At 42.5% G+C, this 17,589-nt stretch overlaps 5 protein-coding genes across 5 annotated transcripts; 4 read left to right on the top strand and 1 right to left on the bottom strand.

The window, feature by feature from the left end:
• Window positions 1-886: 886 nt before the first annotated feature.
• On the top strand, window positions 887-1,396 carry IL334_004838 (uncharacterized protein; the record flags this gene model as incomplete). Its single annotated transcript, XM_062936553.1, has 1 exon — window positions 887-1,396. The coding sequence occupies one exon, from the start codon at window positions 887-889 to the stop codon at window positions 1,394-1,396; it is 510 nt and encodes a 169-aa protein (XP_062792604.1).
• Window positions 1,397-1,607: 211 nt separating this feature from the next.
• On the bottom strand, window positions 1,608-3,392 carry IL334_004837 (uncharacterized protein; the record flags this gene model as incomplete). The annotated part of the gene is made up of 9 exons (XM_062936552.1): window positions 1,608-1,925; window positions 2,053-2,211; window positions 2,332-2,455; window positions 2,524-2,546; window positions 2,661-2,896; window positions 3,001-3,030; window positions 3,090-3,140; window positions 3,235-3,271; window positions 3,351-3,392. The coding sequence occupies 9 exons, from the start codon at window positions 3,390-3,392 to the stop codon at window positions 1,608-1,610; spliced, it is 1,020 nt and encodes a 339-aa protein (XP_062792603.1).
• Window positions 3,393-4,028: 636 nt separating this feature from the next.
• On the top strand, window positions 4,029-7,521 carry IL334_004836 (uncharacterized protein; the record flags this gene model as incomplete). The annotated part of the gene is made up of 6 exons (XM_062936551.1): window positions 4,029-4,164; window positions 4,220-5,254; window positions 5,338-5,430; window positions 5,484-5,559; window positions 5,625-6,250; window positions 6,308-7,521. 6 exons carry the CDS (start codon window positions 4,029-4,031, stop codon window positions 7,519-7,521), a joined length of 3,180 nt encoding a protein of 1,059 aa, XP_062792602.1.
• A 713-nt stretch (window positions 7,522-8,234) lies between these two features.
• IL334_004835 (uncharacterized protein) lies at window positions 8,235-12,897 on the top strand (the record flags this gene model as incomplete). The annotated part of the gene is made up of 6 exons (XM_062936550.1): window positions 8,235-9,851; window positions 9,930-11,048; window positions 11,113-12,476; window positions 12,547-12,616; window positions 12,675-12,716; window positions 12,802-12,897. 6 exons carry the CDS (start codon window positions 8,235-8,237, stop codon window positions 12,895-12,897), a joined length of 4,308 nt encoding a protein of 1,435 aa, XP_062792601.1.
• A 1,169-nt stretch (window positions 12,898-14,066) lies between these two features.
• On the top strand, window positions 14,067-16,923 carry IL334_004834 (uncharacterized protein; the record flags this gene model as incomplete). The annotated part of the gene is made up of 4 exons (XM_062936549.1): window positions 14,067-14,609; window positions 14,748-15,858; window positions 15,932-16,488; window positions 16,573-16,923. The coding sequence occupies 4 exons, from the start codon at window positions 14,067-14,069 to the stop codon at window positions 16,921-16,923; spliced, it is 2,562 nt and encodes an 853-aa protein (XP_062792600.1).
• Window positions 16,924-17,589: the final 666 nt, after the last annotated feature.

Raw genomic sequence — 17,589 nt, 5'->3', positions numbered from 1 at the left:
TTGCAGAAAAATCATGGCGGGATCAGATTCTTACTGTAATCGTCTTGTTCTTTCTGCTTTTCAACCACCAAAAACCACGGTGATCGAGATAACGAGATGTCGATCATTTTCATTCGCGGTGATTGGATATCTTTTGTTTCCTTACTTCGTTACTCATACTGCGTGAGTTTGAATCTGATGACCAAGATCACTCCAGTAATAATCACTACGCAGTCACATGTCCCGTTATGCGACTACATGACACGGGATGGAACAAGTATGAAAACTATGCATGAGGAAGTACGTGAATGAGCTTTTCACGAAAAAAATAATGGGCAATCATGCGATTGATCTGCTAAATTCTGGTCGAGCAAGAAACGAAACGATCTGATCATGAGACGTTATCCTAATCGAGGCGTTGGGAAGACCGAGAATCACAACCAAATACTGATCTTTTGACGGTAAGGTATTCTCCAAGCCATAGAAGGCGGCTGGCCAACAACATCACTTTTGCTCCCATCTCAAATACCCAATAAACATCTAAATCTTTCATGTCATCACTCCACTCCACTGATATTCTTAGCTGATACTTCACTGCTCACGATCCAAAGAAGACATCTATCTACACTGTGCTTTTCCTCGGTTACTTACGCGAGATACCTTCGAATACACAGCGTTCTTTCCACACCGCCCAAAAAAATGGCCGTCAAAGATTCGTTTTCCGCCATTTACATCTCCTTTGAGCTTTTGCTTTGACCAGAAATCTAAGACCGCCTAGTATGGTCTATATATTACATACTTTACAATGAGTATCTTACCATCATGAAGATATTCGCCACTCCCGCACGTCTCACATTCATTGACGACACGACAATCTACATACTCACAAATAATTCAATATACAATTATGTCGAGTAACGATGAAAATAAATCCGAAGCGAGATCCTCCTGGTCGCGATTGCGTAATCTTAGAGCAGGTGAACAAGAAATCAATCTGAACGAAATTAGACCAAAGAGTATTTTTTATGTTACAAAACAAGGTTCAATCACCATGAGGACAGCAGGATCTGGAGGGAATGGTAGCCAGTTTGGTACTTATAATGACGGTCATTTCAAACCTTTCACAGGACAAGGAAATTGTTCGCCAGGGAATTTGTCGGGAAGTGGACTTAAATTTGGGTTTGATAGATCTACTATGCAAGACCTCGCTACTGGGAAACCTATATTCTGTCCCACAAATGGCGATGGCAGTTGGTTTTGGAACACTACTACGGGCAATCCGCCACAGACGAGAAGCACACCTACGTCTGGAAATCATTCCGCAACTCCTGGAGCAGAACCATCTTGGGATGGAAGAAGTTTAGTGGATATATTGGGCCTTCTCAATAGCGGCGAACATCCGAATTCTAAGAGGTAGTCTGACTGACTGTGTCGTGAATCCGTTGGTCATATAGTGCTGATATCATTCTTATCCCTTTCTATATTTTGTCGATACGAAATCGTCCCAGGAGGCGATGCAGTGATAGGACGATGTTATATGCATACATTATAGCTCTACATACCATTTCAATTCCAGTTTTTCTATGGTCACCCCAACCCATCGGCTGCAATGTGATTCGTGTTACAGATCAGAATGACAAAGCTTTCTTAGCCATTTCCTTGGTACCTTCGAAGGTAGCATTGCCGCCAGTAAATCCAGAAGCGTGGACAAACGTTCCACCTGGAATACCGCTGACTTCAGATAATTTATCATCACGCATTCCGCACCATGGTTCGGGGAGCGATTTTCTGTTTTTAAACGAATCAGGTGATTCGGGTACACATTGGATCCTCCATTTACTTCCTGGTGCATCTGATTCAGGGTAAAGGACGTATAAAATTGGTGAGGAAGAGGAAGGTGATACTGTTGGTTCGAGAGTGAATAAGTGGTCTTTCCATGGGCATGACTATGGAGAGTGATAGGCGTTAGCTCTATGTACGAATCGAAGATGTGCTCGTGATGGCACTATAGGAGGGAGAGTGGGGGAATGGCGACGTTGTGATATAGAAAAGGTGATAAATGGCTCAACTCACTTTATCAAAGACGACAATTTGTCCACTTGGATCCACCTCGAATCTCTTTTCCATAGCTTCTTTAACGATATCTCTAGCGGGTAACCAGGCAAAAGCGAAATAATCTAATTGAGATAAGAACTCTTCTCCTGTTATCTTTGATGCGTGAGTGAATTTTTCCTACACAACTTTTATTAGCTTGACCAACCTTGCTACACATATTGGATTATTTGGACCGTTGCTTCGTCACGAGCGGATGAAGGATGAGTTGCAAGGACGATCGTTCGATCGAATACGCACATCATAGATGGCATCGGTTGCTTCTTCGTTCCAATTAGGATTTAATCTTTTCACTCTTGAACTGAGATCTGTTCTTTGAGCATAGGCAACAGGTGATGATGAGATATTGACACCGTTATCAATACTATTTAACGCATAGATGATATCAGCAAGTCTCCTTGGTGTGACTAGATATATAAAAGGGAGATTTACCCATCAACGGATTCGATCATTTCCTACGATTTACATCAAAGCAACGAGCGAATTAGCAGGGGTCGCCCAATTCACCATGGGAGGGAAATGCGCTCTATGTATCACTGGAACAGTGAGAATGACCAATTGAAACTCACAGAGTATAAAGTGAACCATAATGTTTGAACTTTTTCATCATCAATATTCGTTCCTAATCTTTTTGCTATAATTTCTTTTCCGAAATGTTTATATACTAAACCTGCTGATGATAATTTGATTTTATCGAATCCACCATTTCCGAAAACTTCTTCGAATCCACGTTGATGATGGTCATATCTATGTTTCTCAGGCGAATATACTCCTCCTACATCTACTACTATATCTAATGGTTCGACTATAAGAAATGGGGTAAAAAGGTCAGTTCGCTAGACCTTGAATGATACCCTTAAAGAGCATGATGGCAGACGGAAGATGAATTGAATGAGATGTAAGACTCACGCTTAGCGGGGTCTCTGGTTCTTACGAGATCTATTGAGCGATTAATCAGTAATTGCACGAAAGGCTGTCGTGCTGATAGATATACTCACCGGCATCTTTGAATTCATCCGTCAATCGGAGCATGAATACTGCCAATGCCTCTATCCAACCCCATTTTAATCAGTCACAGTTTTTTTCCAGAGCTGTATATCGATCAAATCGATGCTGGGACAGCTCGACGGATGCGATACTCACCGTCGCAGTGGAAAGTACCCGAGTGAGTACCAATGACCTATATTACGGTGTGAAGTCATCAGCACATATTGACCATCCGTCGAAACTAGGAGGTCCATACAGCGATTCCCACTTACTTTAGTTGATTTCATTTTCTTAGCTATGGGACTGGTAGACATGAATACTCTTCTAGGGGATATTTGTCGATATGAAGTGTTGATGAGATATCTTTTTGAACTGGTTACGATTTGCCTATAAAGCATACAGCTATATCTGTTTCGTTTTCTTTGTGATTAGATACAGATAGACGATTCATGCAATTCAGCCAATGATCAACTTCTCAATCCACATATTAAGATTATCAACTTTTTATATGACAGAACTTGAAAGTGCCACTTTGAGTAATTTCATCTATACTCCACTCTCCCACGGTCGTTCTCATATCCCCATCTTTGACGCGTGTTTACCACTACTGCTGTTAGTTTCCCATTCTCGGTTGTCGGCTGCCATTTCATCATTCCTCACATCTGTGAAGAATCATTCTGACATGTAATCAACAGATATCATATCACCTCACAACACCCATCTCATACAGTTCCATACATCTAACAATCAGTGACATATAGACCGCAGCTTGATCAATACTACACCCTCCCTAATGGGTCTTGCTTGCTTGTAAAATACTATCCATGCAATAGCCAATTCGGGCGACATCGACAACCACTCATCTCTTATCCTCCCCCTACCATAACTCTCACCCTTTTACTGCCCAGAGGACAATCGATTTCCAGACCCCATACACTTTGGGAGCTGAGATGAATCATCGACGTCGGACGTCAATGACTTCCACATCTACAACTAGATCAGTAAGAGAATCGTCAATGCAGAACAAGAATTTTAGAAGTCCGAGTGTGGGTAGTGCGACTCCGAAATTAGAAGATGATGAAGATGGTAAGCAAGCTTGACAGCTCAGAGCATATGACTAACATTGAATATGCCTCAACAGGTAAATTAAAAAGATCAACAAGAGGTAGGAATCCATTACCACCTACTACAGGTCCCTTATTCCCTCCTTTACCACCCAAACAACCCAAGAATTCACCTAAAAACTCACCTCAAGCACCCTCACGATCACCTGCCATGCGTACACCCCAAACTCAGCCTCAAACCCAATTCCTGAGTCAACTAGCGGCACCTCCAGAAATAATCACTCCTGCTTCCCCTCTTCTAAAAGAAACAACAATAACAACAACAACACCATCAGAGATACCAACAGATTTACCCATAGATAGCACAGCTCTAGACGAGGATGCTATATCAGCTAGATCGGCCAGTCCAGAGAAGAATCATGTGCAAAGCACATCAAATGCGAGTTTGACGCCTCCACCGCCTACAAGTGAAGATACCACGGCCGAGGGTGAGGGTAAGGACGATGAACAAATCCCTCAAAATGGGGATGAGAATGGGAATGAGGGTGAAGATGATTGGCATTCATACAGACGTAGTAGACTGGTGAGAAAATTTGGAAATGGAGACGCATCTTCAACTGCATCTGGATCTAATCAAGTTCAGATAGAAGTCAAAGAGGAACCCGATATAGACAACGAAGGTATACAAGCTCCCGGGAAAGGTGAGAGTGAAGAAACACCAGTCAAAACTAGAAGAGGATCAAGATTACATTATCTGTCCAACGAGAATACACCTTCAGCGTCTGCATCATTGCTTAATTCAGATAGAGATAACAGGGCAGGTTCAGCTTCACGGCTGGGTAGGAAACGTAGAGGTGAAGATGAATTACTGCTAGATGATCATCTCTTACCCGCTGAAATAAGGAGGACGAATACGTCAGCTAAAAAGGAGAAGAAAGAGGAAGTAGAAGAGGAGGAGAAAAGAGTTGAACCGGAAATGGAACAAGAAGAAGAAGACGAGGATGATGTGGGTGCAGGTACAGGAATAGAAGTTGAGGTTGATGAAGAGGAAGAAGATGAGGATGAGGAGGAAGAAGTAAAGGATGTGACACGTTGTGTCTGTCAAAAAGAAGGTGAGCCACTCTTATATCAGGCATCGATGTCGGTCTGCCAATATCACAGTCATGTATGTTACTAATGAGCCGCGGGGAAATAGACATCGACGTGATGATGATTCAATGTGATGAATGTAACGTATGGCAACATGGTGAATGTATGGGTATATGGGGTGACGAAGAGGCTCCGGATGGTGCGTAGCCTTTGTAAAGGATCTCACATTCAGCCTATTGACGACATGCTCAGAGTACTTTTGCGAGGAATGTAAACCGGAGAGACATCAAGCGTTGTTGAAATGGATAAGGAGACAGGGCAGAAAATCGTGAGTTTCAGAATCGCCCTTTTACAACAAAATTGTATTAACCGAGCTTCGGTCGCCCATATCAGCGGATCTTTCATCCCTCCCTTGCCCGAGAATCTCGCGAATCTTCATAATGATAGAGATCAGTATCCACCTTCACAGTCGAAACGATGGATAGAACCAGAAGAACCTCCAGAGCCGTCTCCTCCCCCTAAACCAACTTCTCGTTCGCATCACAAAAAGGATCAGGCTAGTCCAGCCGCAGAAGAACATGCACATGATGGACGTAGGAGTACTCGTGGCCGACAACCTGCACCTTCCATTTCACGTGAAAAACCAGTATCTACCTCGAGTAAGAATGACATTGTGAGACCCGTCTCTGTCAAAACTGCATCAAATCGTAAAGTCAGAGGGGTCTCCTCCATCACACCTGAAAGAGATTCGCAATCACCACAACAATCATCCGCAAAAGAACCAAAGAAAAGGAGTACGATGAATTCAAGAGATTCAGCATACGAAGAAGCAGTCAAAGCTGCTTTAGAAGCTAGTAAGGCAGATGCGTTGAGACCAACTCCAGATGAGATAGACGAAACGGCTACAGTGGAAGAAAAGGAGATTGAACGAGGAGAAAAGAGGAGAAGAGATGACGAGGAAGAATCAGAAGAAAAAGAAAGAGCTAAAAAGGGAAAGAGGAAAAGGGATGATGACGAAGGTGAGTATAGTGTATTTACATTGACAAAAATTCTATTCTGTTTTGTTTTGCTGATAGGTTCTACAGGCTCAGTTGAGCCAAGTGCGAACAAAGTTAAACATCCGAATCAATACACATACAGACCTAAACCTCCTTCTACTATCCAGCAACCTGCTGCGGCTCCATCACCCGCTCGCAGAGTAGCAGCTTCCACACCTGTTCCCTCGGCTCAACCAGCACACCATGAACATGGTACAAGGCGTGCAGGTGCATTGGCAGCCGCACCAGTCATATATCATCCTTTAACGCCTGAATCAGCAAATCACCTATCATGGTTCTTACCTGATCATCTTTCATCCTTTTCTGACCTATTACCAGCACCTAATCCGAACGCACTAGAAGTTCCAGCTCCTAGAGTTGTAAGTTATCTACCTAGAAATCATTTCCATAACCAGAAATATGGACCTTTCTCAGAAGAAAGAAACGAAAAGGGGAAATTGGTTCTACCCGACGAACCTAGTGGAAGAGAGATAATCGGAGACAAACAAACACAATTAGATCCACCCGCTAGACCGCGTTATCCAGTCAAACGAGTCACAACGGCTGAAATGAGGAAGCGTGTAAGAAATGTATTGGAATATGTTGGTAGAATACAGATTGAAGAAGGTAAAAGACAACAGAGAGCTAAGTTGTTAGGAATAAATATCAACTCCAAATTTACCTCAACCAAATCGATACAGAAAGAGAACGATATGGGTGTTGATGTTGGAATCGATATGGATGGTGATATTGAAATGAACCAAGAACCCACCTCAACAGGGGATGGTATAAAGACAGTTGAAGACTCGACAACAACTGAAAACGAGAATCAAGATGAAAATGGGATTGACAACCATCAAGGCGTATCCATTCAACTGATGGATGAGCTTACGAGGGATTTGATTGGTTTTCAAGAGTCTTTCAGTTCGAATGGTAATACGATAAATGGGAATGGTTTTGGATTTGCTTCACCTATGACATTATCGAATTCGACATTTGGTAATAATCGCGTACCTCCAACTCCAACCCTACCGGCAGATCCATCTATCCCTACAGTGACGGTACCTCATGAGCCTACAGAAGTGATAACAGAAGACACGAATCCTGCAATCCAGATAGGTAATGTTGAAAGTGAAGATTTGAAAGGAATGGATGTCTATAGACAAGGTATTGTGAATACTGTTGTGACAAGTGAAGAAGAGAAAGGAGCGGCTGAGAAGATTAATGAGATAGTAGCTGAAGCTGCGGCATAAGAGGTACTCAGTATTCTGAGGAAGAAGAAATGATTGAACTGGCGTTGGAGAGGCGATTGATCTTGTTTGGTATTTCATCCATTTGGTTCTTCATATTACAATCTTGTTTTTCGTTTTGTTCTTGCGCGGGGGGACATTGAATCGCATTTTCTTGCTTATTACTGTATGTAACAATTGTAATGTCCTCATATGTTTACTCATATCCATGTATTTCAACGTGTTGAAGGCGATATCTTTGATAGCTATTCGTGCACAAACCAAGTGAGATCTCTAGCTCAAACTCACTTGGTAATTGTATATATGGGATGTGTCATTTCAACTGCAATTGTATGGCTTGTATTTTGATCCCGTCGTCATAATCAAATGATGAAAAGTGGATGCACGCGATGGCGATTAGTACATTTCATACAATTTCACGATAATATCATATCGCATCTCATACAGTCTTTCATACGAATTAAGACCTTTTGCAGAGAATCTGTCCAGAAGGATGGACAAATTACCATCGACATAAGCTTACGATCACAACATACAGTGCGAATCATCGAGCGGGTTCTACAAGTATACAATCATACTCCTTCTCCTTTCTTTCCTCTTTTTTTTTCCATATCCTCGAAAAACGCGTAATTCCATTTCCCTATCACAGCAGGATAGATCAACAGAGATACTTTTATCCACGCATGGAGAGGCATACACTCGTTTGAGCCAGAACAATGGCTCCTTTTTCCCCTGCTAGTGGAAGTGGTGGCGGTAGTGGTAGTGGTAAAATACCGCCTACAGGACCCAAGATACCTCCATCAGGACCTAAAGCCTTAAGAAAAACTACTTCCAATGGTATCATACCGACTGGACCATCAGCTCTCAAATCTTCCTCTTCTTCTTTAGGGCTTTCCAATGGTGTTAGTGGTGTAAGACAAGATAAAGTGTCTATCACTTTCCCACAAACGCAAATATCAAATCAAACCCAAGCACAACCACAATCACAAGCTGGACCTTCAAGAATTAGACAATCACCTATATCCATACCATTTTCGTCTACTTCCACATCTACGATTAGATCGAATACTGTTGGATCTGGAATCGCACATCCATCATCGTCTTCGTCCTCGTCCTCGTATTCAGCTTTATCAAATACCAATATATTCGGTAATGGTAAAAGCACGAATAACGGATCATCAAAATCACACACGACAGAACCAAGTGTGAATAAAAAACCAATCCCATCAGGTCCATCATTGTTATCATCTCCTTCTACTTCCTCTTTCCCTCCTTCTTCTTCATCATCATTATTGACAAATACGCATACACCAAGACGAGTACCTACTTCACCAAAGAAAAGATTGATCAAAACACTTGTATCGGTCGATCCACAAAACCCTCAAAGTCAAAGTCATAATCACAGTCAAGACAACTCTGACAAATCGTATATATCTAATTTCCTGCCTACGGATGAAGCTTCAAGAGTGAAAGTCTCAATCTCGTTCGGTGCGTCATCTTCCAGTGTCAACAACAATGCGAATATGAAGAATGGTACAAATGGGTTTATCAGACCTAAACCACCACATTTAGATATGACTAAAGATAAATTGAAACACAGTTTACCGTTTGATCAATTGACACCACCATTACCGACGCCCCCTCCTCCACCACCTCCAGATGGTAGACCACCGACACCACCTTTGGGAAGACCACCGACACCACCGTTCAATAGTAGACCACCAACTCCACCACCTCCAGAAGAACAACTACCTCCTCCTCCACCTTCACCTCCATTTCAAGCTCCTTCACCTCTACCGACACCTCCACCTCAATCGTCCAGACCACCTTCAGCACCCGGATCATTTTACTCTTCTCGAGTACCTTCACCTCCAAGTAGTATAGGTAGACCACCATCACCACCACCTATCGAACCCCCTTCACCTCCACCACCAGCACCTCCATCTCCAGGTCCTTCAATACCCGCCCCACCTTCATTTCACTTCAGAGATCTATCAATACGGCGAAGAACCCCATCTGATGAAGACGAAGATGAAGATGAAGATTTAGTGATGGAACCTCAAGACTCTACACCTCCTCCTCCACCGGAAGAACCATCCAAAGCACCAACCCCTCCATATGTTCCTCCACCTTATACCCCTCCAGCATGTGTGAATCCAAGACCTGGAATAGGAAGCTTCCTTATTGTCAAGGGGAAACAAAGATTTGACGGTATAGAAAATGGTGAACCAGTGGAAATCTCAGATCCTAGAAAAGCTATCCATAAAGATCAGTTAGAGAAAGGCAGGGGAACTATGAAATGCCGAAATGGATTTTACGAGGTCGAGTATGACGTGAGTATTTTGAGTATTCGCAATGGTCGAATAGGAATATGGGATGGACAGATGAGCTGACGTGATCTGTAAATTCAGTGGGATGAGTATTCAACCGGTCCTAAGCCTCCCCCTCCACCAACTGCGGTTCTCATTACAGGATTGAGTCCCCTGACTACGACTGATCAGATTAGCAAGTTCTTCCGACCGTATGGCAGGATCAAAGATATAGATGCTAAGATGGATACGAAATCAGGGATGCAGTTAGGAATATGTTGGGTGAAATTTGATGGACCACCTCATGGCAGACCTGGTACTGCTCATGATGTCGCTTGTCAAGTTGTTCGAGTATGCGATGGACAAAGAATCAGCTTGACGGGAAATGAAAAGATCAAGATTGTCTTGGATGGAAGAGGAATTAGGACTCAGAAAGCGGTAAAAGAGGAAATGGAGAAAAGATATCCACCTAAACCAAAGGTCATTCCTATTCCAACTTCCAAGCCTACATTCCCCTTATCCACACCATCACTTGTACCTGCTGCAGTAGGAACGAGTACACCTTCTTCAGCAGGTGCACAAACTCCAAGAGCAGAAAGTGGAATATCGAGAATACAACCACCTATTCCTAAACCTCTGACTGGATCATTCCCTTCTCGAGCATATCGACCTTCGCCATCAGTCTCATACCATAATCCTAGATATTCATCGTTACCTAATCGACCCGGACTTCCCTCTCGTCCCATACCAGTCTCCTTACCGAGTCGACCTATGGGTTTACCCGCTCGACCAGATACTTCAGTCCAACATCTAGCTTCCTCATTCACTGCAGCTCCATTCACTCGTCATGTTGATCAAACATACCAGGATCAACGACGATACGATTATGCCGATAGTTACACTCCGAATCAAAGACGACGTTCTCGATCAAGATCACGTTCTTACGCATCATCGTATTCTTCCGATTACTCATCAGATAGCGATGATTATCGACCAGCATATAAATCTCGCGAAAGATCACCTTATGGACGAAGGAGAGTTGCGGGAGGAAGAGTTGCCCCTCAAACTACTAAAGAAGATGAAAAAGCCGCTGAAAAGATCAAAGAAGCTTTGACAGCTAATGGTAAAGCTCACGTCTACATTGATGCGAAATCATTACCCCCAACGGAAACATATGTTGCTCATCTGAAAGATCATTTCAAGACTTTTAAACCTTCTCAAGTGAGCTGTCCTCATCGTATCTCTCTCTACACTGAGAACAACCAGCTGAATATTTTGACGATAGATTCTGCATAATCATACTGGATGGTATATCCTCTTTTCCGATTCTTCTTCTGCACACCGAGCTCGGAGCGTACTTGACAATACCAGCATCCATGGTCATCGCCTTTCTTTGATTGCCAAAATGCCCTCTTCAGCGTCAGCAATTATGGCAACTAAGAAGCCGGGAGAAGAAGACTCTGCTCCAGCTGTTGGAAGCGGCATTGCTCAAAAAGGAGATTGGAGACTGTTGACTTTCACCAAGAAAAACAGACCTGCACCCATACCTACCAAGCCAAAGGCTGATAGAGTCAAGATTGACAAGATCAAGAAGCAGGTGATTGAATCCGATGGAAGTAGTGACGACGATGTTCTGCCGATCAAACCGAAGAAGAGGTTACCTTCCTTTTCCAGTGCTTCCTCCTTATCTGATGACGAATCCATCATAAATCCCAAATCAAAAGCTCTGCACGAAGAAAAGCATATGGATATGGATATCGACGAGGATTCTGTCCTTCCTACAAAGGATTCTGTCTCCGTGACCATCGATACCGCAAAAGACGAAACACCTGTTGGAAAAGCAAAGAAACGACCTGCTGCAAAAGCTAAAGTGACGAAGAAGAATAAGAAAGCTCGTTTGGACTCACCTGTTCCCTCGATCGAGCCAACCATCGAAATTCTCCCTCCTCCCGAACCTGAAGTCGCCGAAATAATTCTTGAAGATAAGGCCGAACCTGAACCTACTGCCAAGAAAGTTACAGGGAAGAAGAAAGGACCTAAATCTGAATTTGATAAATTCATTGTTTCGACCGTTCAAGACGAAGAAGACGCTTATTGGCTTGGTAAAGCTTTAGCTGCTGCCAAAGAGGGTGTCGAACCCATCTTCAACGAAGATTCAGAAGAATTGATGTTGGATGAGGAACATCCTCTCTATCATACATCAGGGTCATGGCGAGCCGAAGGATTTAAAAAGATCCCACAAATTTCCAAATCGACTTATCTACCACAACGTAATAAAGCCACAGCAGCAGTTGAAGATACGTCAATAGGAGTGACCACTGGACGTACAGCTAGATTAGCCGGTAGAGACCAAAACAGACAGACTGCAACTGTTTCTGCAACAGATTCCGAGCTATTCGCCTTCAACCAATTACGTATACGTAAGAAGCAATTGAGATTCGCGAGATCCGCTATAGAAGGTTACGGTTTATACGCGATGGAAACTATTCATCAAGGTGAAATGGTTTGTGAATATGTTGGAGAACTTTGTAGAGCTGCAATTGCGGACGTAAGGGAACAAAGATATCTAAAACAAGGTATCGGAAGTAGTTATCTTTTCAGAATCGATAATGATATTGTCTGTGATGCTACTTTTAGAGGTAGTGTGAGGTAAGTAAAACAAACGGATTGAACTATCACCGAGAAGATATATGCTAATGATCACATCTACTTGATATAGTCGTTTGATCAATCATTCATGCGATCCTTCTGCGAATGCGAAGATCATCAAAGTCAATGGTCAATCAAAGGTGAGTTTCACATTTTGGGTCGGAGAAGATTTGAGTTGATTTGAACTTTACCTTTCAGATCGTTATATACGCGGAGAAAACACTGCATCCAGGAGAAGAGGTTAGTCTTTCTATCTTTTTGGTAGACGGTAGATTGAAGATACTGACGGATGGAATCTCCTACACTCTTTTATTCATCCCCTCAGATCCTATACGATTATAAATTCCCTCTCGAATCTGATCCCTCACTTCGAGTACCGTGTTTGTGTGGAGCTGCAACTTGTAGAGGATGGTTGAATTGATCGAGTACACTTCACCATACGTTTTTCATTTCATTGTAACAGATTCTTCATCGGCCCGACAAAGCGTTATACAGCTCTTGACCACATTGCATGCATTTCTCCCATGACGTTGTATAGCAATATGTATCGTTGCGCCGTTCGTGGTCGGTAATCGCAGCAATCCTATGGTCAATCACTGATCTTTGAGTTGCAACGGCTGACTTCGGGTGTACAGTCCGAAATTCAAACACAGCATCAAACGTCATTCAAGAAAGATCTTTTTCGTTATCTGATAATGCGTCCAGGGGATTATGGATTATAGTTCCTTATTGGATGTCTTATTATTGGTCGATGTCAAGCGTAAGACGATGGAATGAATCGGATGATATCGCACTGCGTAACCAATAACGTATTAACTAAAACTGAGTTTTATCTGATAAAAAAATATACCCCCCTTTTTTTTTCGACCAGAAGACCCTGAACTACTCATTTCTCACAACTCACTACTAGAGTACTTGCTGAATTATCATCCTACTCCGTCCACATTTCATAGACCACATCGGCCGACATTCATCCTATCCAGTCAGGTGGTCCACACAATCTTCCACTGTCATTAGAATGAGTATAGGCGATAGACGAATCTCAAGAGATCAATCGAAATCTTTTAGTTGTACTGTACAATTTATAATCTTTCGCCAAGAATCCTATTTTTCCTGACTTGATTCATCCCTTTATCGGCCGACCATCACATTATTGTTATAATAATAGGAATAAAGGAATAGAATGAATGAGAATATCCCATTGTAGAAACTTAAAAGCAAGGCCGGCAGAACAGAGACGATTCGAGGAAAAAATTGGATGTAATTGGAAAAACGCTATCTGATTAGACAAACTCCCTCTCTCCCTTAGGATTTTATCGGACCACAAATCACATCCCCACCCAACCAAAAATTGTATTTTCAAGTAGTTGGATTCCCTCGTTTATGAGTAATACAGTCAAACCAGTGTTAGTGGACAGCTCAAGGTTAGAGATTATAGCAACCTTCATTACACGATTCATCATTCTTGCTTCTCTTCTACTCGTTGAACAAAACAAGAATACCAAAACCACCTGGACACTGTTCAATCACATTATCAACTCAACACCCCTGCTTAATCCCCAACCATCTTCATTCTCATGAATAGTAGAAATGTCAGTCGCCATTCCCCAATCCAGACCTCAATCCTCACTCGCCACTCGACCAAACATGTTACCTAAATCTTCCAATACACATTCCAGAATTCAAGTACAACCTCGACCATCCTCATCCTCTTCATCCTCTAATCAACGACCAGTGATGTCAAAGCCCAGCGGACCTCAAATAGCTTCTAGGCCGCCTCCATCAAATGTCCAGTCTCATACCCATTCCAATTTCAGAGGAAGCTCTGATTCGACTTCGAGCTCAAGTTCGAAATTAGTATCCAAAGGAAATTTGGCAATGACACCTCCAAGTATACCATCACCGAGACCAACGATAATATCTAGAAATTCTTCAGTCGCTTCTACACCAGTCGCTATACCCATACCATCCTCCTCCACCACTTCCAACTCTCAGATGAACGCACCATCATCGATATCGGGAAAGGATACTTCTTCATCCGCAGGTAAAATATTCGCTAAACCAAGTAAAGAATGGGTCCTTCCTGAAAGAGCTAAACCAGGTAGAAAAGTTAGTATCGAGGAACCTGACAATGTGAGTTGATATAGCGTTCCTTTTGGATGCATCTCACCACAACCTTATCTCGATCGTTGCTGGCCAATAAATCCACTCTTCAGAGTTTCGTTGATTTTATAGATATACTGACGAGTTGCAATGACTACCCTGCTACAGAAACGTCAATCGCAAAACAGACTTTCACAAAGAGCACATAGAGCTAGAAGAACAGACTATATTCAGACACTTGAAGAAAGATTGAGACAATATGAAGCCAATGAGATCCATTCAAATGTCAGATTACAAGAAGTAGCAAGAGCTTTAAAAGCAGATAACGAAAGACTGAAAAATGAACTTGATATCATGAACAAACAATCAACGGATTTCAACAGTGAAAGAGAATTATGGGACTTGGAGAAGAAGAATTACAAAGATCTTTTGAACGGATTGAAGAATGAAATTGACCTTTTGAAGAAACAAGGTTCAACAAGATCAATTGAATCTACGATTGTGAGAATGGAAGTTGATCAAGATACAATCGATTCTTTAGTTCCTGGTCTATCACCAATAACAAGTAGAAGTAGAAGACCAACTTTAACTTCAACAACCTCTTTTTCAATACCTTCTCGTCAACGAAATAGCATCTCGTATCCAGTCGCACCGACTGATATACAAGTACCTCAAAAGAGAGATTTGGTGGATTGTCCAATTTGTCCTAACCCAGATCCTGATTGTCCTTGTCAACAAGGTCCTTCATCCGCATCTACCTCCACTTCCATCATGCATACCAATCAAGCTATAAGAAGGGATATCACCTTAGTCCAGCCTTCTACGTGCGGATTATGTCATTCAACAGATGAATGTCTCTGTCGTGTAGTTGTTGACCGGGAAGAAGAAGAAGACGTTAAACCGATCATTTCATCTTCGTCCCCTCGGATCTCCTCTCCCACTAAATCATTCAAAGCACTAGACGATGGATGTGGATTGTGTGCAGGAGGTGGATTCTGCGCATGTAGAGCTGCTTCCGATACACCGAGCAATAACTCCAATTCATCAGGAATCAATAAAGCCGTTTCTGCTTCGTCAACGACTCCCACTGTTGTCAGAGTGACTAGTTCAGCTGCTGCCATGCCACTAAGGTTGAAGTCCAAGAGTTATACAACAGGCAAACAGTCAATATGGACTTTGAACAACGTCACCACTACGACCGTCAACATATCACCCAATGCAGAAGCTGTATGTACCGGTGATCCAGATAATTGCGATGCGTGCAAAAATGATTCTTTCGGTGAGCAAAATGTCCCTTCGCTATCAGTTTACAAATTATGCTGACTTTCGCTCACGAATGCTTCGCTTATTAGGTCGAGAGTTCTGTCAACACCTGTTCGAAGATTCTCATCCGGATGCAGTTGAAGGCACTGAAGGTTCTACAAAACCAAAAGGATGCGGTAATTGCTCAGGTCCAGGGGGATGTATGTCAATCAAATCATTGATTTCACCTACGCCGCAAGAGGTTGTTTCTTCTTCTTCTGTCCCTCTGAAGAGCAACAAGATGAATACTCCGTCTTATCAACACGATCAATATGACGATGAACCTCAAGAGCATCTGGGTTTGGCACCAATTCAAATGACGTGTTGTGGTAATCCAGAACTATGTGGCGGACATCATGGAGCTTCAACCTCATGCACAGGTGAAATCGTCTTGAACGGATTATCATCGTCTTTCGGCGATCACGAAGATGAAGGTAATGTCAGTGAGCAACAATCGAGTCTGACATCAAATCTCAAATCAAATTTGGAGATGAATAGACCGATGGTGCATATGCATACCGAATATCATCCGGATGATTATCGAAATCATGAAGATGACGACGACCATACGAAATTGAGACCTGATCAAGCGTGGAAACAACTTAAGGTGAGTATGAGTATACTTTCTCGTTGTAGCATACATCATACCATTCATCTTGAGAAATAGTGACTAATCATCTATCCAAATTAGGCTCACCCAAATGCGAAATTTGCTTCTTTGGCATTATTAGCAGATGTAGTAGCTAGACGTACTAATGTACTGGGATCGATGAATTCACCTTCTCCTGCGCCTTCCTCACCATTATCGTCAACGCATCATAATCTGAACCCGAACCCGACTTCCCCGACAACGACAATCAGCCATAAACCAATGAGTACTTCCTCGAACACCACGACTAGTGGGATGGGAAGGAAAAGAGGTTTCGATATCGAAACTTCCGCTGTAAGGGAAGCCTTGAAAATTTTAGATAAAGCTACTCCTGTTGGTTCACCTGCTCCTGAAGGCGGGGATGAGAGACAAGGCAAGAGAAGGAGGGTTTAAATCGTGCTCAGCAGTTGGAGATGGCTGATTGATCCTGTCTGGACCTATCGCGCCCTTTGCTATCGTATCCCATCGTCCAGGTGGCGATTGATTACACCTCCATATTCCAGAAATGTTGTTGAACGTAAACAAACTAGTTGTGAGGTCACTCTCAACACGGAAGATGATGAGAGAGCTCAATCTACTCGACATGGATACTCAATATCGTCAGCGGTGCAAGGGATAGGAGAATGGATTGAAAAGGAAAGTGGCATTGTTGCCTCATGAACTGTTGCATAGCGTCCGTGTAAAGGTGGGCAAAGGAAACAGAGGAACTATCCTCTCTGTGTAAACAGTATATTCATCAAAAACAATGATGATATGCATGATCTCACCATACGAATATCTATATTCATGACATGTTTCAAGCGCATTGCTTTGGATTCGTATATATGACTCACTGACTTTGGTTATTGCTTTCTGGGTATCTACTTTCATGATTTGTTGTACAAATGAGATGACGATATGTCGCTAAGCCTTTTCCCAGCGTTCCAGATGCTATATATATTTATGTGTCTTCACCGACGCTGATAAATGACAGGGAATCGAGGATGACTCTTAAGACTCAAATTTAAGAAAGTTTGACGAATCTGTAATTACACAGTCAAAGAAAAGAAGTCAGCTTTT

This window comes from Kwoniella shivajii, chromosome 6 (genome assembly GCF_035658355.1).
Source record: "Kwoniella shivajii chromosome 6, complete sequence".
In the NCBI taxonomy this organism is placed as follows: Eukaryota; Fungi; Basidiomycota; class Tremellomycetes; order Tremellales; family Cryptococcaceae; genus Kwoniella; species Kwoniella shivajii.
Note: the sequence above shows the minus strand (reverse complement) of the source record. Positions and strands in the feature narration are given on the sequence as shown.